The sequence below is a fragment of the Artibeus jamaicensis genome, unplaced genomic scaffold (assembly GCF_021234435.1).
Source record: "Artibeus jamaicensis isolate MK-2021 breed Jamaican fruit bat unplaced genomic scaffold, CSHL_Jam_final contig_786, whole genome shotgun sequence".
Lineage (NCBI taxonomy): Eukaryota > Metazoa > Chordata > Mammalia > Chiroptera > Phyllostomidae > Artibeus > Artibeus jamaicensis.
The window spans coordinates 1,834,284-1,854,543 of record NW_026521971.1 but is presented as its reverse complement, the minus strand read 5'-3'; the positions used below and the strand labels follow the sequence as shown (position 1 = coordinate 1,854,543).

At 51.3% G+C, this 20,260-nt stretch overlaps 1 protein-coding gene across 1 annotated transcript in view; it reads right to left on the bottom strand.

Annotated features, from left to right (window-relative positions):
• Nucleotides 1-20,260, bottom strand: part of LOC119037703 (solute carrier family 22 member 4) — a 40,522-nt gene that overhangs the window by 2,278 nt on the left and 17,984 nt on the right. Inside the window, 10 exon segments of the mRNA XM_053672759.1 lie at nt 2,146-2,208; nt 2,211-2,279; nt 2,282-2,326; nt 3,245-3,375; nt 3,377-3,436; nt 5,273-5,325; nt 5,327-5,368; nt 8,708-8,812; nt 12,477-12,697; nt 18,952-19,106. Coding sequence (XP_053528734.1) covers nt 2,146-2,208; nt 2,211-2,279; nt 2,282-2,326; nt 3,245-3,375; nt 3,377-3,436; nt 5,273-5,325; nt 5,327-5,368; nt 8,708-8,812; nt 12,477-12,697; nt 18,952-19,106 — 944 coding nt within the window.

The following is a 20,260-nucleotide window of genomic DNA, read 5'->3' as shown; positions in this document are numbered from 1 at the left end:
CAGGGACAGGTACGGGCGAGCATGACTGGTGTGACCTTTGCTTTAGTCCCAACCAGTAGAATGTGGTGGAAAGTCATGACTCTTTATAGAGTCATGAGACTCTATAAAGAACAGTCTAAATGATATGTTCCACCCAATTCAAATCCATAAATGTCAGACACTACGAAAGCAGTGCTTTGGGGGTTTTTGCAGCATATTTGTAAGCCTTGGTTTTCTATGGAACTAGAAGAACTGGAAGAACCCCTCCAACGCTGCTGGGGCCACTCAGCAGAACAACAGACCCCTGTTTGGCTGCCCATCTGCATACAGAGATTACAGAGCAACAACACACCCCCACATTTTATTTGACAAAAAGCATGGATCTTGAAACTTTTCTGAGGCCTCTGTGCCACTAACAGGAGTAGCGACTGTGAAATCGGAAGCTTCGTCTCAGACTCCTCCGTTTTCTATGTACCGGTGGTCCACTGTGAGCCTATAGGAGGAGCACAATGTGGAAGCACAGGGAAGAACAAAGGGGAAATGACTCCACTCCACACAATAATGCGTTTCCTTGGGTCTTGTTCAGGGCGGCTGTGCAGAGGGTGTTTAAGGCAGGAAAATGTTTCTCTGAGGATTGCGTATACCTTTTCTGAGAATTTGTGTGTTCTTTGGGGATGTGTGTGTGTGTGTGTGTGTGTGTGTGTGTTTGCACTAGTAGGTAACCACTGGATGCCCAGGAACAATAAGGAGGTGTGCATACGTCTCTCATCAGTAGGGTCCTTCATGAGGAGGATTAGGCTTGGAGAGCCAGGTAGTGCACCCGCTGGACATCCCCCTAAGGTATCTTCTGGGGTGTTATTTCAGCTTGGTAAATTTGATGATATAAAAAGTAAAATTTCCTGCATTGGAAAAAAATCATAAAGTCAAAATGTAAATGATAAACTAGGAAAAATGTTCATTTTTCATTTATTTTTTAAGAGAGGGAGAGGAGCGGGGAGAGAGAGAGAATGGGAGAGAGGGAAACATCAATTTGTTGCGGCACTCGTCCAAGCATCCGTTGGTTGACTCTGTGTGCGCCCTGACCGGGGACTGATCATACAATGTTGGTGAATTGGAAGCCGCTCTAACTGGCTAAGCTACCAGGGCAACTAGGAAAAATGTGTACCGTGTATATACAAAGGGCTACTTTTTTCTCCCCAATTACAAAGACCTCTCACGAATCAAAGACAAAAAGTTGGAAAAAAACCCATGAGAAAGACAGGCAAAAGATGCAAACAGTCAGGTCACTGAGAAATAAATAGAATGTCAATAAATATATAAAAGATGTTCAATCTCATTATAATTAAGAAACGGAAGTGAAACAACACTACCCACTTTTCATATAACAGATGATCAATGATTAAAAAACTGGATGACCCCCACTGCTGGTGAAGATAGAGAGACACAGCCACGTCTCCTGTATTGACAGTCGGGTTGTGAATTGGCTCCGTATCCAGAGGCTAACTCGGCAGTATCCCTCACATTTTAAAATTGCTCCAGCAATCTATGAATCCAAGTATACCCAATCAAACGGACAAAGGGTGCAGGGGCATAGGAAAATGTTCATGGTAGTATTTTTTTAAAGATTTTATTTATTTATCTTTAGAGGGGAAGGGAAGGAGAGAGGGAGAGAAATATCAATGTGTGGTTGCTTCCTGTGTGTCCGCCGTTGGGAACTGGCCTGCAACCCAGGCATGTGCCCTGACTGGGAATGGAACCGCGATCGTCTACTTTGTAGGCCCACGCTCAATCCACTGAGCTACACCAGCCAGGGCAATGGTAGTATTTTTTGTAATAACAGAACCCTGGACATTGCCTCAATGTCCACTCATTGAGCCTAGTTAACTAAATCATGTATATACATACAGTGGAAGACTAGGCACTAACTAGAAAGAAGGTATGAGAACTATATATACCAATAAAGATAGTCTGATACTATGTTAAGTTTAAAAAGTTGTGAAATAATATAGATGTAATTTTTTCTGATATATATCAGGATATATATATATCTCTGAGAGAGAAGAGAGTACTTTCCCCAGTACTTTCTATGCTCTCTGAATTTTTCACCGTGAAAATATATTACTTTTAGATTTTAAAAAAAGAACACGTGGCTAAGATGCCTCTCACCCAGGTACACAAAGTAGGGAGCGATGAAGCTGCCCACCCTGGACGCCATGGGTGTGACCCCACGGCCATGGTTCTGACCAGTGTTGGGTAGAGCTTGGCGGTGAAGACCCACAGCATGGAGAAGCCGGAGGTGACCCGGACTTCCCTAACATCGCCAGGCTGACAGAGAAGAAGTTGTAATCTGGAAAAGAGACCCTGTGCAAACAGAAACGCTTTTAGAAGTGGTGCGATCTCAACTTAGTTGCTTTTATTTTCCTTTTTGCTTGAATGAGCTTGTTTTTTTGTTTTGGTTTTGGTCTTTTTCAAATGTAAAGCTATTCCCCAAATAACACGCTCTCTGCCAATGTCTTAATCACTGACATGGACAAAGATGGAGAGTGAGGGGTCACTTTGCTCCTCACTCTACTGTTATTCTAGAAAACGTATGCATTCAGAGACCTGTGTCTGCTTTTATTTGTTACAGGTCTTTCACAGTAAATTGTCAGCATGTTAATATAGTTCAGTTTCACTGTCAAAGAGAAGGACCAATCCTTTCTATCCTGTTTATCATTATTAAGAAATACATACTTCTGTGTATAATGCTGTGTGTCAACACCTGTTGCCTTAATGTTTTAATAATATGAGAAAGTTACACACAGGGAAGAGGGAAGCCCGTCCCTTTGTGTGCTCTTTAACTGAAATATTACAGACCCCCCAAATCACTGAATCTATATGGGAGCTGGCGTGTGCTACCAACTCTAACACTCAAGTAAGTATACACCTCAAGAAAAGGTTTGAAGGTATCAAGAAACTGGGAGTTAGGGTTGTGACTTCAGGAAAGAGGTTTGAGGGTTTAGGTGAATGTCTCTGTGACGGGGGCGCCTGGGAGCGTGAGTTTTCCTTTGCAGGCATGATTTCCAAGTCTCCAGGGCTGACTCATCCGTTGGAGGGGTGTTTGTGTGAACACCGGAAATCCCATAGTTAGCAATCACTTGTCCAATGGACTTAGCAATGGTATGTGACGTAGAGGCTACATGAGTAGGGAACGGTGACCAGTAATTAGCCTAAGCCAAGGTGTAGATCTTTTCCATCAGGTTGTTAACATTGGTTAACTTCTCACCTGCAGGTACCAACTGAATGAGGAGGAGCACTCCAGCTATGATGCAACGCCTGGGCAGGGTTCGCAGCAGCAGCCAGGCTGCGATGGACCCTGGGACCTCCATCAAGGCAGAGAGGAAGCAGTTCAGGCATCTCCGTGTGTAAACTAGGAGAGGTGAGAGACAGAGCGAAGTAACCCACTGAGGTCAGCATCCTAAAAGACAGAACAGAAAACAGAACGACAAGAGAATGGCCCGAATTACTCTAAACCTTCCTAATGGCCAAGAAGTGGTCTAGGTTCTATTTTCCTATAAGGAGCCACTAACTACTCATGGCTGTTTAAAAGCAAATAAATGTATTTACTTTTATTTAAATAACATTAAATAAAAATCAAAGAGTCAGTTCCTCTGGTGCACTAGCCACACTCCAGCTGCTGAGTAGGCTAGTGGCCACTATAGTGGACAACACAGGTAAAGCCTGTGCACCACACAGGTAAAGCTGCAGAACCTTCCACTGGACAGTGGGGGTCCAGCCACACCAGTGCGCAACAATACCCATCCCGGTCCAGTTAGTCTTACACTTCACTCTTTCCAGAACCCTGTGACCCCCTCGTTGCCTGCGAGGCGGTATTTGAAGAAAGAATGTATGTCAGTTATGTCAGTGAACCTAAAATCCAGACTTCACTCTTATCAGAAGACAGGAAGGAGAAGGAGAAGAGGAGGAGGAGGAAGAAGAGAAGGAGGGAATACTGTGCGATCCACTTACTGTAAATCCCAACGGACCTACCAACACTCACTTTAGGGAAAGAGTGACAGTCTCGTGATGCTTCTGAGTATCACAAAGTGCACAACACACGACCTGTCATCACAGCTGACAGCCCCACAAAAGCTTGTCTGTGGGAAAATTACTGCCCTCGGCAGACTCCCCTGTGCAGAATTTGCTTATTATTTCCGTGAAAAGCAGAGGATATCTGAAAAATCTTTCCAGGACACCGTTGGATATTTTTATACATACTTAACTTGGTTGGGGAGCACAGCGGCTAATCCAAAACGCAGCCAAAAATTAGACTGCATTGCTCTAGGAATCGCAGTGATTTTCACATTTGGTGGTGAGAGCGGCTCCGACAAAGCCCCAGCGACTGTGCTGACAGGTGAGAACAGGAGGGAAGCCAGGGGCCCAGACACACTTGCTTAACTTAGTCATAAGCTCTGTCACTGCTTTCCTCGACCTGCAGAGCAGGACGATCCCATAAACAGACGAGCTGCGCCGGAACCTGCTAGTTCTGATGGCCACCTGTGCTGCTGCGGTCACGGGTAGGCGCTTCCTTTTTTCTTCTTCCTCATTTCTCGGCAGATCCATTATTGAGCTCAGTGTAGACGTCAGTTCACCATTTCAATGTCTTGTTAGTTTGCAATTGGGAAGAATGAAAAGCTTGTCAAAACTCAAATACAGGCCGCAGGGGTTCAGGTTATTCTAACCTCACTCTCCATAGCCAGCAAAGCTTCAGGAAGCTGGACCTGAATTAGCATATCCGCCTCAGGCACCAGGGACAGCATTAGTCTTTTTTTTTTTCCTCCTCATCTGAGGACTGGAGAAGGAGGAAGGGTGTGAGAAAGAGAGAGAGGGAATATCATCTATGAGAGAGAGAAACACAGATCGGTTGACTGCTGTATGTGCCCGGACGGGGCATCAAACCTGAAAACCCTTGGGTGCACATCCTTGGTGTGCACTGACCTTGGTGGTTCCCACGAACGGAGCCATCCGTTGGTCAGGGCACATCCTTAGTCGGTCTTAATCCCAGTAACTTTAGGAGGGGAGGGACCCTTTCCTGGTGGGCTTACTGCAAACTTAAATATTTTTCCCTGTGACTTTTCTTTTTCAATGTCCAGCCCCATGAATTGAATCGAGCCATCTCCAATTAACTTAAAATTGTATAACTTTTATTTGTCTTAGGCAGACCCAGGCCTCGCCCTGATGTTCCTTTGACTTAAAGCAAATTGGTCGAACCTTACGTGCCGCGTGCCACCCTGCCAGGTCACCAATGACTTACCGCAGCAGCAAAGACATGATGGTTATGGTGGCAATGTTCCCAGTCTTGAACAGGGTCCAGAATGAAGGCTTTCTGTTGTTGCTTCAGGGGTTTTAGCTCCTGGAGATAAAATAATGCAAATAACCAGGAGATTAAGAGGTATTGAGGAAGTGTCTTTGGCACCGACAATGTAGAAAAAAACTTAACATGTGTAACTCTCACTTCACCTTGAATATGCTTAGAAGTCTGGAATTCGAGGGGAAGGCCATCTACATATATGATGCTTTCTTCTAATACTTTAAAATGTCTGTGGCCCACTTCAGACAGAAACCTTTTAAATATATAACAATGGCCCCGCTGTCCCTTTCTAGAAGGCCTGTTAATGCAGCCTTGCTCTGACTCCCGCTCCTTGCTCTGGGTCCTGAATCACCCTGAGCTCCAGTCCCAAACCACCCTGAGCTCCCAGCACTGGAATCACCATGGGCCGTGCCTGGTGCACTGCCATACAGACCCAAACCGCCGTGAGGGCCCTCTCTGCTTTCTACACCTTTCTTGCTGACGTCTCCGTATCAGGACAGATTTGGGTTAACTCTGGGACTGTGGTAAAGTTACTAGTTGTCCTCTCCGAGCCCCCATTTACTTCTCTAAAATAATTGGGAGAAGATCAAATGAAATCATGTGCATAAAGCTTAGCATAGTACTTGAGCTACAGACACGCCCAGCGCCTTCTAACTGCTGACATTGTCCCCGCGCCATGGAGACGAAGGTGCTGGCTGGCAGTGGGGAGTGGCCGTTTCTTACTGCTGTCAGTGGACTTCCCTCCTTTACTCCTAATTTACCTGTTAACTGGCCCTGTGTGAGGAACCTAGCTAACCAAGCTCATGCACATCGAAACTAAAAGCACCACAGGCTCTGAGGTGGGGAATCTCCTTGGGATGAAGTGTAAGGACTTCGTGGCCCCAGGGGCCCATGTGCGTGCGATGGGGCTGGAGAGAAGGCTCCGTGAGGAAAGCAGTGAGGCCGCCGGCCTTGCCTCTGCAGCGGGTGGTCCCCAGATAGCAGCGCCCTTCTTTCGGGAAGACTCAGACAGGCCTATTACCTCGTTTTTTCTACACTGTTTGAGGCGTGCTGCGCTCTGTGATGACAGCAAAGCCAAGTCCCTGCTTAGCTGGAGGGAAGCTGCAGGGCATGGGGAGCGATGCCATGCACAGAGGGGGCCCGCGGGTCAGGCCTGTGCTAACACTTGGGGCTCTCACAGGGCCCTTGTGAAAATGCAGATTGCCAGGTCCCCCCAAACCTGCTTTACCAGACTCTTTCCTGGGGCCCAGAGGCCTGGGGGTGTTTATTTTAATCCCCTTGTGTGATTGTGATAAGCAGCCATGTTTGGAAACCTCAGGACAAGAACAGTCTTGTATCCAGGGCTTATGCTTGGCCGTGTGGAGCCAGCATTTGGACCAGGCCCCGCAAGCAGGTAGAAGGTGCTTCAGAAAGGGAGCCAGAGAAGCTTGGGATCGTCGGCCAGGATACCACTTTAGGTTCTTTCCTGGCCAAGTTAACGCACTGCCCCTTCCATCAGGTAAGAAAGCCCAGGTAAGTGCATGCACAAGAGAGACCTGGCGAGACTTCTAGCTGTGTGAGCCTGGGCAAATTCCTTTGCCTCTCTGTACCTCAGTTTCCTCTCCTGAGAAATGGGCCCACAGGTAGCATGAACATGAAACTAGCGCCTGGCACCTGGAAGGATCTCTCTCCATCAGCACCTTGTGCAGGCTGCATTTGCTGACCCCCGGCCCTGCAGGTCCTTCGAAAGAGGACCCCACCTGGGAGATGAGCAGGGGAGATGACCGGCCTTGGGAAAGCACAAGCCCCCGTCCTCGCTGTGGCGCGGTTCAGGTGCAGCGTGCCTCGTGGTAGGAGAAAGGTGCTGTTGGAGCACGCGTTTGAACGCTGGACCTCATTCTCATGTATCTATGACTCGCTCCCTCACATGCTTCATTGCTGCGTTTATCCACGTAGTTCCGACCTCTGCGCCTAGACTGTACGTTCCTCAAAGACGGGAATGTGACTGCATAGCCAATAAATCCCAGGAAATATCCAGCACAGCCCTGAGATGCAGAAGTGTTAGACACTCCTGATGTAATTTTTGCATCCAGTTAAACTGACTAAAGTTGAGAATGGATGCAAAATTAGAATTCTTGGTCTGAAGAGCGAAGGATGAAGTGATGTTTGTCCTGGCAGCCCTCTGAGATCTCGGGTTCATGGCCACTGTAATTAATCCTCCAGCCACTGCCAGAGTATCTGCTTCTGTCAAAGGCCCTGGAGGCCAGAAATGGAGGAAGCCTTGGGGTGGAGTGTGGCCATGCCCACCACCCTCCACAGAGCCCTGCGGACCTGCATACTGTCGCTGTGGCCACCGTCCTCATGTCCTGAGCAGCCCCTGCCCTTCTCTTAGCCAGGAATAGCCTGCCCCATCCTCTCCCTGGTTCGGGCCTGCCTCTTCAGCCCTGAGTCGCTCAGCTTTCTCTCTCTCTTCTGTCACAGTGTCCACTCCTTGGCTACTTAGTATTTCCTCCCTCATGTCACCGTGTATCTTTCGTCTAATCCTCTGGACGCTCTCAGTGACATTCCACTCTCCTTAAACACAGGAACTGTGTCTACTGTTGCTTTTCTTTGGGGGCCAGTGAAGGACATGGCCGAGAACACTGTGAGCCCTCTCTGACTGTCAGAAAGGGCCGCTGCTTCCACAGTGTATCAGCTTTTCCTTGAGGCCTCCTGCCTGCAGGGCGAGTCCTCCCGCCTTAAAGCTCTAGATGCAACACAGCGAGACAGAAGACACACAGCTTCTTCCACAGGCTTTGGTAAGAGCCAGGGCTCACTGGGAGTGCGTGGTGGAATGTCCCTGAAACACATTTCTCAGTGAAATCGGGACCTTCAAAAATCACCAGTACAGAGCTGCGACCATAATAGTATGGAGTGATACCAATAAAAAGTTGGAAATGCCCTGGCTGGTGTAGCTCAGTGGATTGAGCGTGGGCCTGTGAAGCAAAGGATCGAGGTTCGATTCCCAGTCAGGGCACTTGCCTGGGTTGCTGGCCAGGTCCCCAGTGGGGGACACATGAGAGGCAACAACACAATGATGTTTCTCTCCCACGCTTTCTCCTTCCCTTCCCCTCTCTCTGAAAATAAATAAATAAAATATTTTTTAAAAGTTGGAAATGAATTTACAGAAGGGAAGAGAACTGACATGTAGTTAATATTTGCTCTCTGCTAAGCAGTTTACACATATCGTCACACTTAGTTCACACAGCCCTTTGAGGTGGGTTTATCTCAGAATTCAGTCACCGTTCGTGGACAAAGCCTGGTACGCGGTGGGCGAAGCATGTTGAGCTAAGTTTAAATGCCGTAAAATCGGGAATGTGCAGCTGACCTCAGAGGGGAACGTCTGCAATGCTTACTTACCTCCGCGGGATTAAAAATCACCCCCGGCCCAGCCGTGCTATTCATTTTTGCAGCTTTTTGGATGATCGCTTCCGCCTCTCCGAATCTCCTCTGGGATATCAGCCACTGGGAGATTCAGGAATAAACCTAGAATTCATTGTTAGCGGTTTATAATTTTCCGCCATGGCAGGGTTTTCGACTATTAACTATAAGTTGACCCCTGAAAGAATTTCTATCTTGTAAAATTCTAGTGTGTCTTTTTAAAGAAAATCAAGGGAGTGAGGCCTCGTATGATTTCTGTTGATTATAAGAATAAATAAAAGCACCTTCGAGTTTCAAAGTTCTGATCAAATCCCAAGACAGATCATCAGCTGCGCTGGAAGCCGGGCGCAGACCAGACCGCGAGGGCCACCATCCAAGGTGTGTGCGGCTCAGCCACGGCAGCTGGAGAGGGCCGGCCCAGACCTCACGGCCAAGGGTGGCTCGTGGGAGAAGCACAGCCCAATGTCTTCCACGTGTCCATCCCGAGGAGACTTCCGGGTGCCCCAGCCGGAGATGCTCTCCAGTTTACTGTGGACAGGACGGCTTCTGCTGTGGTCCGAGGAACAGGAGGGTGCAGGGACACCGGCCTGTGGCCTGTTCTCGTGAGTGGCAGCAGATTCCCAGGCCAGTGAGCGCCCAGACCAGTTTAGGGGAGACACCCAATTTTTTTTTAAGTAAATGTCTAGAAAGTTAATTTTTAAAATTATACAATCATTCTGCATTTTAACTGATGGCCAAACACAGTTGACTTCTCCTCTTTGCTCATTTTTCTCTTTTTTCTATTTCTATTTCTTTCTGTCATGAACATATTTATTTAGATTTTTAAATTATTTCCTAATTTTTGTGTCTTAGAATCGCTTAGCCATTCTTCTGCCAGCTCATGTTTTTTTAACCTATTTCTCAATACTTAGTGATCGTAGAAAGCAAGTTCCACGTAGCAGACTCGGAAGCTCCCTATGATTAAACGGGCCCCTCCGGAGCCTTGGTAGGAGGGCCCTCAGAGCGAACCACGACTCGCCCAGTGGCCACGCCTGGGCTCCCCGGCCCAGCCTGCTTGCACCGTGGTGGAAAACTGAGCCTGGTCTGCGCTGGTCCAGACCTGCCCTCACTGGGCCCCTGAGGCGGCTGCGATGACGGGAGATCACTGACCTTCTGTAGTCAGGGCTGGTCGGTCCAGGACAGTAGCCACTGACCACGTGTGGCTTTGAGCTAGTGTGATGAGGGCGACTGAGGAAACAAATTTCCAATTTTATTTAATTTTAATTTTAAAAGCAGCATGTGGCTTGTGGCTACCATCACAGTGTGGGATGAGAGGTCTCACTACACAGTCTCTGTGTGTGTCCTGTGCGCTTCTACTTCCAGGCAGTACCCTTCCCCAGCCAGGCTGTTCTTGGCAACGTCCTGCCTTCCTCACTGCGGGCCATGAGGGCCATCACCGCGTCAGGGGCCTGCTGGCGTCCGCAGCTCGATATCACAAGACTCTCCCCGCGTTGCATTTGTCGGCTCCTTCCCCACCCCGGACATGTACTCCGTACTCCACTTGTGCTTGAGACCTTCTCACTGCCAGGAAGGGCTTCCCCTCTAGAGGGAACTTGCGGTGTAAAACATTCCAAGCCTCCTGCAGTGACTCTGTGTAGGTCCCCTCCTGTTTTCAGCCCACCGACTCAGGCCAGCTGTAGGCTTAGGTGTAGAGTGTTTCAGTTCATGGAGAATCGAGTCTAGCCGATGGTGTGAAAGGCAGTGGAGCACCAAATGGGGCTGCCCGTGACAGGCTCTCTGTAGTGTTAAGCCTGAGGGAACAGGGCAGGGTGTTGCTGGGGAGCCTGTGTCCCACATGAGCAAACGGCGGGGAGCCCGGCAGCCCAGGCACTGCCCCCGTCATCCCAGCCCAGGGGACGGAGGAGCATCGCTTTGGGAAGGCTGGCCCGTAGGGTTGAGATGTTCTGAATGAAGTGATTTTGTTCTTAGAAGAAAATGATAAGACTGTTGTTTTAACCTTTCCGGGACAGCGTGGTGCTGGCCCCAGGCTGCGGGCCCCAGGTGGCCTCTCTCTGGGCGGTGCTGGCCCGGGACACTGTGTCCACAGCCCAGCCGTGTGCAGCGGAGAAAGAACTGTCCCTCGGGCAAGAGTCAGCGGCTCCTCGGGATGGGCCTTCTCGGCTGCAAACTCAGGGGCTCACCCATCAGAGTTCATCCTTGTTGTGCTAGCTGGTCCCAAGGCAAAGAGCCAAGGCCCACAAATTAAAATCCCAACTAATCTCTTCCAGTCGTTTAGAACCCTTCTATTTTCATTCTTCCTCTCTCTCTGATAGAATTATACTATTATATGTTTGATTAGAACATATTTGTAAAGTACTCGGCTCTTATGCCAAAAGGACAACGAGAGCCAGGGAACATCAAGGACTAAAATCATTCATCTGAAGAGGCAGAAAATAACCTACGAATAAGCTTATCTTGTGTCTTCAGAGCCTCTTGGGCCACCAACACTGTTTAATACTAGATTCGGTCAGCGAGGAGGTTGTGGGGAGGGTGTGACGATGACGATGACAATGAGGAGGATGATGGTGACTCTCATTCCAGAAAGCTCCCTGATCTTGTAGATCTGGGGCCCCTGCTTCCCTCGGAGGCGGGGCTGTGTCGATATGCCATGCCCTCCTTCACCAGAAGCTTCCCTGACCCTCGGACCTGGTCCCAGAGGAAACCTCTGAATCTGCATTGTAGCTAATCTTTAACACACTGTCTCTCAAATTCCAGGGAAGTAAGGGGAAAAAAAGGCTCCCTCCCCTCCCACATTCCCGTGCCAAAAATAGACGGTAAACCATAGCTGTCTTAGAGGTCGTTAAAGGACAGTAGCTTGGAGTGGGTCCAACCTCAGCCATCAGCTCCAGCAAGGCCAAGATGTGCTACCTGTCAGCCTCTGTGGCTGTCTAACACTCACAGCAAGACAAGAACCATTTAGGCCACTTCCCAGGCAGTGCGTCGAAAGGACAGGGCCACCATGAGTGTGGATCTGTGAGTTCCAAACAATGATCAAAGAGATGTTCACTGTGGTGTGTAAGTGGGTAGAGACCAAACAGTTCAGAAAAACCAGTCCCTGCTGGGAGATTTGACTTTGGTATGATGAAAGCAAACCAAAAAGAATGAGAGAGAGCACAAGCCAGACAAGCCAGAACCAGTGATGGAAGAAATCCCTTTCTTCTTGCTTAAATGTGAAAAACCAAAGAAATGGGGAATCCCCAAAAAGAAGGCATAGATGAGACCTCATTGCCCTTTTCTTAATCTGCTCTGTCACTCAAAATCTACCACAGTGCGTGGAACCAGGGCTGTGTCAGCGGTTTTGGGGGTTCCCACACCGATGCCTAAATCGGGTTGGAGGGGCGAGGCAGGAGAAAACATTTCTGGAACAACTCATTAAACAAAGGGAATTCTCTCGCCCTTCCAGACCAAGCAGATAAATGGGCACCCCTCAGATGCCTGAGGACGGGAACTAGGTTAGTTGAGTCCATAAAGGAGAAAGAGATTTCCTAGAGAGAGGAAAGTGTCAAAAGAGCAGGGGAATGGAATTCAAAACAACGAAACTCCACAGGACCGTCTCCACAAATGAAAACAACCACCAACAGCAGACAGGAGTGGGGAGAGTCTGGGGCGAGCGGGGCTCTGGGTCTCCCAAGAAAGGTGCTTTGTGGGACGGTGGAGAATTCAACCCCAGCATGCAGGCTGGCCTCAGCCAGCACCAGGGAGCCGGCACTCGGTCAGCCCCAGGCTCCGGGCCCCAGGCTGCGCTGGCCTGCAGCGGGGGTCTGTCTGGGACACACAGTACCCCGGGCACGGTCAGCGCCAGCAGCAGCGTCCGCCAGTCTCTGATGAAGTAAGCAAACAGTGGCAACAGCATGGAGCCAAGTGCAAAAAATGTGCACACTCCTAATGTGGAGAATGTGATATGCACTGACTTGCCAAGAATTTCTGTGCCTGTTCGAAACAAGGGAGGAACATTAGCATTTTCACTGACTTTAATGTTGGCTTTTTACATCACTACCTGGCAGAGTTCCAACTGTAGTCACTCAGGAAGGGGAAATGTTTGCCTCATGGCCCAGGGCAGGTGTGGTCAGGGTGGAGGAAGGTGGGAAGGGACTCGAGACTTAACACCTTATGGAAGGTAAGTTTTCATGAGATTTAAAAGGAGCTATAGGTTTTTTTTCTTTAAAGATCATTTTATGTCATAGAAACAGCAGCCCAGCCCCAAGAGGCAACCTCTTTGAGCAATGCCACATTTCCAAAACCTGAGCCCCAGGGTGGGGGGGCAGAGAGGTGTTCCAGGAGACAGTGGGGGCTCCTCTGAGGGGCTCCATGGGGTCACAGTGCATTAGCCTTTCCCATAATTCTCTGCAGGACAGACACGGACCCTGGCCTGTGGGGAAACCGTGGAGCGGTCACAGTTGCTGGGTGAGGCTAGGACGCTCTTGGAGCCCTGGGACCCAGCTGCTCTGTCGGTGCACAGAGCAGGCCCCAGCGTCCAGGGGCCGGATGGCCCTGGAGCCACATCATGCCCAGGGATCTGCCCCAGGCAGACCTCAGCCATTCAGACCGAGAAAAGAAGGCACTGTTCTGCTGGCCTGCTGGTGGCAGCCCTGGAGCTGGCCACACACCCGGGGAACTCCACAGAGCGTTCCCAGACACCACAATGGCCCAAGACTGCTCAGTGTGCGGGGCCCTGTTTGGGGGAAGGACACACAGGTGGCTGTGGGTCCCGAGCTGCTCGGCACCACAACGGCTGGCTCAGCACGGTTCCAGAGACGTGCCCACCCCTCAGAATCCAAGAACAGGCTCCTTCTGTTGTTATAGAGCTCCGGGCCCTTTCCACAGAGTCCACTCGTGGTCCCGGGGCGGAGACCTGGGCTATGGCAACCACTCTGCCTTTTGTTTGAGGTCTTGCCACCATGACAGAAAAGGAGCCCAGGAAATACAAAGTGGACCATTCAAACACCATTCAGATTGGCTTTCAAGAGAAATTTTCTTTTTCTTTTTTTTTAAGATTTTATTTATTTATTTTTAGAGGGGAAGGGAAAGAGAGAAGGAGAGAAATATCAGTGTATGGTTTCCTCTCATGCATTCCATGCTGGGAACTGGCCCACAACCCAGGCATGTGCCCTGACTGGAAATCGAACCTCGATTCTTTGGTTCGCAGGCCTGCGCTCAGTCCACTGAGCTACACCAGCCAGGGCTCAAGAGAGATTTTCTCGATCATGTTTACACGCCCTGGTACAGGCTAAGGAATAAAGGGCTCATTCCAGAGAAGCAGTAAAATGACCACTTTGGCTGGTCCCCCATGCTCACTGCCTACCTACCCCAACCCCCTCTTCGTCACTCAGCCCGACTGAGCCATGGGCCTCAGTGGCTCCCTCTGCAACAGCCATTTCTGAAACCAGACTGACCCAAGCGGCCAGTCCTGAGTGCCCCTCCCATCCCAGACTGAGGACACAAGACCAACCACCCCAGGGCATCTCAGCCTCTAAGCTCATTTCCAAGGATCAGGCCTGGCCTCTTTGCGGACGGTGAATGTTATTTCCAGATTTTTCTTACCCCGTTAATGGCCTTCCTATCTGTCCACAGGAAGCCTGCCCCTGCTGTGGTTTCTAGACTCTTTGCCTGTGGCAGCCGTGATTTGGGGTTGAATGGGGGGTGCCGTATTTCTAAACAGAGACTCAGAAGAGAAGTGGCAGGGGACTGGGTTGTGGAAAACAGAAAGCTCACGGGACAGAGTGAGAACCTTGCAGAATCGTGAGGCCCAGGGAGCTCCCTCCTGGCCTGGTCACCCTGATAAGGGAGAGCAGTTTGCAGCTGGGCTCCTGGATAATCTCCCTCCCTCAGGGCAGGTCCTGGCCCAAACAGTGTTGTTCTCACTTTGCTGAGTAATCACTGGGGACAGAAGCGTCGTAAGTCTGGCTCTCTCCTCCGCGTGTGGAGCAGCAGGGATGGCACGAACCTGAATCGTTCTGGTTAGCACGCCTTCCTGCTCTTGGACTTTGGATAATCACCTTCCTCCACCAGCACCATCATCATCATCATCATCGTCATCTTCATAGCTAGCATTTTTTTTTTGAGTAGGCACTGTGTGCCAGGTCCCAGACCAAGGGTTTACCTGTATTATGTGTTTAAAACTTCACAACAATTATAGAAGAATATTGCTTCTATTTTATATGTAATCAGCCGAGACTTAAAGAGCTGGAACGAATTGCCTAAATTCACACATAATAAATGGGGCAGCCAGGAGTGACGTCTGACATGTTTGACCTATGGGTAATGTCTAGAAAAAAATCATCTGGAGGCAAAGCCTCGGCCCCATCAAGCAGTCTTTCAACTGAGGTTCTAGTGGAGACACACGTGGGAGATGGGTGAGGCTGTATGTATCCCCTTTCCAGGTGTGAGGACTTGCATTTTTTTTTGCCTGGGCTACTCTTTGAACCAGCGGGAGACCCACCAGCCTGAGGAACACTGAGAGAGGAGCGCAGTTCCTGAGGGCCTTCGCCGGCCTGAAGCTGCTGCAAGCTTCCCTCGTGGTTGGCTGGCCATGCGGCGGGTGCAGGGGGCGGGGCTCAGGCTGTGCTGGCTGGGGCTCTGGTCCTGGCCTCTTCTACCCGCCAGGCTTTTACTCCCAGGGCAAAGGCCAGTTGATCTTAGTCTGGTCGGGCCTCTGAGAGTCTCTGGGGAGTAAAACTCTGACATCTAAGCCAAAGGTGCAAGTCCTGTTGGCCCACTGCCTGTCACCACCAACGGAATCTGGGTGCCCCCCTGGTCAGGGCCACTGAATCCATTCCACAGGGTGAGTAAACAACCTGAATGTTCACCCTCTGCTGAATGGATGCACAAGCTGTGGTATGTACATGCAACGGGAAGTTGGTTCGAGCTACATCATGGACAGACCTTGAAAACGTTCATTGGAGGAAGTCAGTCACAGAGGCCTCATCTTGTGTGATTCCATTGATAAGGAGTTTCCAGGACAGACAAACCCACAGAGACAGAAAGTACGTTAGTGGTTTCGAGGGCCAGGGAACGAGGGGACTGGGGAGGGCCCACTGAAGGGCCCGGGTGTCTTTTGGAAGTGAGGAAAACATTCTGGAGTTAAACAAGAGTTGGCAGCTGTGCAACTTTGTGAATATGCCAATAACCACCAAATTTTAACCTTTAAAAGAGTGAGTATTATGATGTGAAAATTATATCTCAGTTTGAAAACATAAAAAAAAATATGTAGCTGATAAAGGCTACATAATGAAGGTAGTTCAATTTGAATTTTGCCTGAGTGTCCTGGTAGCCCAGGTCATAAGGGAGGATGCAATCCCAGAATCCTGATCAAAAGGAAGGGACAGCAGGGGAAGCGGAGCTTTAAACAGCCCGGCACGCTGGCGCCAATGCCGCAGCGGAGGCTGATGTCAGGAGCCCCAGGGAACTGCTAACTTAACGAGTCAGTCAAGACCGGAGGCAGTTCAGTGTGTGAAATAAATGCAAGCAGCTAGTTATGAGGGATGTTGCTGGTGTTTTACCCAGAAGCCCATGGGCAGGTTGAAGGCCTTATTTCTGGGAAACCGCAGGAGATTGTGCCAGCAGCTGGAGTGCAGGGAGGGTCAGTGTCCTTGGTCCTGAGTGTCATTCCCTCCTAACCCAGCAGCCCTCAGGTGGCCCCACTTCCAGGTTCTGCCACTCTCTGTCCCTGTGGGCAGCACTGCTCCCTCCGTCCCTCTCCTGGTCTCCCAGGACTCTGGCAGTCTTGTCGAAAAGCAGAGCAAGAGTGGACCCACTTCGGCACCACTTAGCGAAAGGGGTAAGCCAGCTTCCTGAATGACTGTGGAGACCCTGAAACCTTGGGGTCCTCGCTGTACAGTCTTGCCAGCTCTGCCCAAGAGCCAGAGGGCAAAGTCAAGGCCTGGACAGAACCTGGCCGCCCAGACCCCTGGTGTGGGATCCTAAATTTAGTCAGAACCAGGAACTCACTGCGTCGGCACCCAAACGCCAGAGGGCGCTGCTGTGCCGCTGCAGGGATTCATCCAGCCTCAGCCGTCCCTGACGCTGGGCCCATCGCCCCTCCGGGCGCTGATGCGGGAGCCCAGCTGGTCCAGCAGGAGGGTGGTTTTAGTGATTTTCTAAAGAAGGTTCAGACCCGAGAGCCCAACACAAAGGGTCCCCTATCAGGACACGGGGTCAGCAGCTTCCCCCAGAACACAGTGGAGTAAAACTACAGCCAGGGAGGCTTCCAGGGCACCCTATAGCAGCTCTGCCCCAGGCTGATGGGGTGCCTGCTGCACCCAGCACCCTGCCTGGCTGGAACACCTGGGCTCTGACTGATCTTCTGTGATCTTACTCCCCCCCCCACCCCTGCCCCCCACAGCCCGCCGGCCCTCCCACTGCTCAGCACAGGCAGCAGGGCAGGACTTGCCTGCAGGGGGCTTAGGGTGGGTTGTCCTCATCCACCCTCACTGGGGAGGCACCCTGTGCCACTGGAAAGGCCGGTCTCAACACCGATGCCCAGCGGAACCTGAGGGACTCCACACTCAGCACCTACCCCACCTGGCTGCCAATCCACCAGCTGGGCTTCCCGGCTTCACCACGGTTCTCTGCCTTCTCCCTCAGACGGTCCTTTCCGTCCCCCTAAACGGATGTGCTGGCCTCTGGCAGCGCCCTCGGTTTTGTGGGGCCTGTTTAGTCTTTGGTGTGTCTCTGGCCCAAGCAGAGCCATACACTGAGTTTCAGGTATCGGGAGGGTCACCAGAAGGAACACGGATTCTGGGGGACATAGACCATGCGAATGATAGGCTTTGCTGAGCCCCCAAATCCTGTGTCCTGAGGACCAACCGGCAGCAGGAGGTTGCAGCTTCTGTCCCAAATCCCTCTAATCGCTCCAGGTTCCAGCACCACTGTCCCGAAGCTGTCTGTGTCCTCTACACAAATGACCTCCTTCACAGAGAACTCACTTGCTCCTTCCCCTGCAGAGGCCCCTCCCGCCGCAGCCTGTGGAGAGTGTGCTATCTGCCCAGTCCACGTGGCCTCGGCACGCTCTCTGCCCTCCTCTCTGCGGACGCTGAGGCTGGGCCCATGGCAAGGGGTTCTTCACAAATGATTAAAGGAGTGGAATTTGAATAATTCCCTCTTCGAAACCCGACAAAGGTTGCACACATCCTCAGCTAAGAAAACACCATATTTCTAGAGCCAGCGAGTCATCCGGACTTCTAGAGGCGATCAGGATCATCGCACTGGATCCAGACTCAAGGTGAGAAGCATCACTGGCCTTTCATTAAAGGAGCACTGCTAATAACGACACTGTGACCACGTGAACAAACTGGGACAGCACCGAGCCCACGAGATATATTATCACACAGACATGATGGCATTTGGTGTCTGTGGTCCCAGAGGTGCCCTTCAATTCCCCTTCTCTCACCCGTTCCGACAGAGCAGGTGGGCTCAGGGAGCATGTTGGAGACTCTCACTCCGGTGGACTTCCTGATCCACTTTCCTGGATCACCTCCCTTCCCCCAAGGAAAAGTTGGTGAGGGCCCTGGGGCCTCCTCATGGCCCTTAGCTGGTGGGTCCCCCTCATGTAGCCTGCTGTTTCCAAAGCAAGGCTGCTGCTGGGAGACAGGACTCCTATCAGCAACTTGGCTGGTCCTGCACACCGCTGATAGGCCCTCGGGGTGGGCTCTGACTCGGGGTGAGAGCAGATCTGCCCAGCGATGGCGGGCTGGCGCTGAACTCCTGTCTGACACCTGTGTACCGGACACGCCAGCTATCGAAAGTCTGTCCTTGGGCCATGTACAGCTTGCCAGGAACCCTTACCTGCCCTGTCTGAGGCAGATGTCTCGGGCTGTCACAGCTCAGCTCACCCACATCCCTGGGCTGCCCTTCCCTGAACACCCCCACTCGCCGCCTCTGTCAAGCCCTGTGCTCCCGAAATGTGTCTGGGTTGTTATGTGGCTGGTTCCCACCACCACAGTTCAGGACCTGCCACAGAGCCGGTGCCCCACGAACATCTATCTGCTTTGCCCGTGGCCGGATCGGGGAGGAACAAGTGGCTGCAGTTCCCCTCACCCCCTACGTGTCCGAGGCTGGTCACATGTTGGAAGCATGAGGTGCTTCCTTCTGCGCTGAGTACAAGCACTCCCTTCAGCAGCCCCCCTCTTCCCGGGCCTCTCGGAGGGTTGGAAGGAGAAGTCCCAAGGATGAGAAGCCATTCCTACCTAGTATGAAGGCCACCACGTAGTTGGAGATCTGGCCCATGCTGACGATGACAAATAACACAGTGAACATCTCCCAGTTGACAGAGAAAATCTGCAGGAAGCTGAAGCCAGTCTGCACCACTATGGTGGCGAAGAGGATGTTTTTCCTGCCAAACCTGCAGAGCACACCCAGCACAAGGCATGGCATGCGGCAGTCACAGTACAATGCACGTCAGGAGCTGGTCACAGCGGCACTGTGGACACGGCCACAGTGCAGACAGAGTCAGGCGTCGCCACAGGCTTCCTTATTTTCAGGGCTAAGACAGACTTCTCCCCCTGCCATTCCCATCTGCCCAGGTTCTTCCTTGGTGAGGCCTCACGTATCCATGTGCCCCAGAGTTACCCCTTGAGATTCTAAGCTTCCCGTGGGAGCACCATATCTCAAAAGTGCAGAGTAGGGGACACGTGGAAATCTCTTTAGAATGGGCCACGGGTAGAAGCTGTCACCACATTTCCAGAAGGCGGATGCGGTGCAGAGTGCGGGGCCCATCTGACGTCAGCAGCGTGGGAACTCTGCCACTCCAGCACAAGACTCCCTCCATGCAGTGGTCTTCAACCTGGCTGCCCTTGGACTCACCTTCAAAATCTCTGCTGCTTGTACCCGCCTCCCGAGATCCTTATTGTCTGGGATGCAGTTTGGATGTTGGGATTTAAACACTTTTTCCAGGTGAGTCTAATGTGCCACCAATATCGCAAACCACTGCTCTGTGGAATGTGTGTCTTCCAGCAACATCCATCAGTGACCCTGTAGTTGGCTTAAGTCGCAGTTTCACCTTCTGAGAGTGACCAATGGGCGGAAGGGAGCACAGGTGTGAGCTGTCTCCTGCCCCATTTTCCAAACTCAGGTCTCAGGCTGTTGAGCTTGGGGTCCTGCTGGGCTTGGTAACTGGGGGAGGGATGTTCACTCCCTGGGGAGTGGTCTCCCCCAGCACTGGCATTTAGCACTCCCACCTTCCTATTCTGGTCCCCACATAACACCCAGGGGCACTTCTCCCTGAGCTGTGCTGCCCTCTCCTCCAGATTGGGGGCTCTGGGTCAGCTCCGTGGCCCCCAGGACTGGTCAGGGACCTGACCCGAGGTGAGTGCACCGTTAGCAAGCGGTGCTTGCTGTCTGGCCCCGACTGGCTGATGGCTGCTCGTGAATGTATCACATCACTGGAGAGTCGGGGCGGGGTGGAGGCAGTGGTGACGGCAGCGTGCCTTTTCTGAGGGGGTCGGTGATAGGAGGACTCCACTTTTCTGTGGGTGCCGGAAAGGGGCTGAGGGCAGG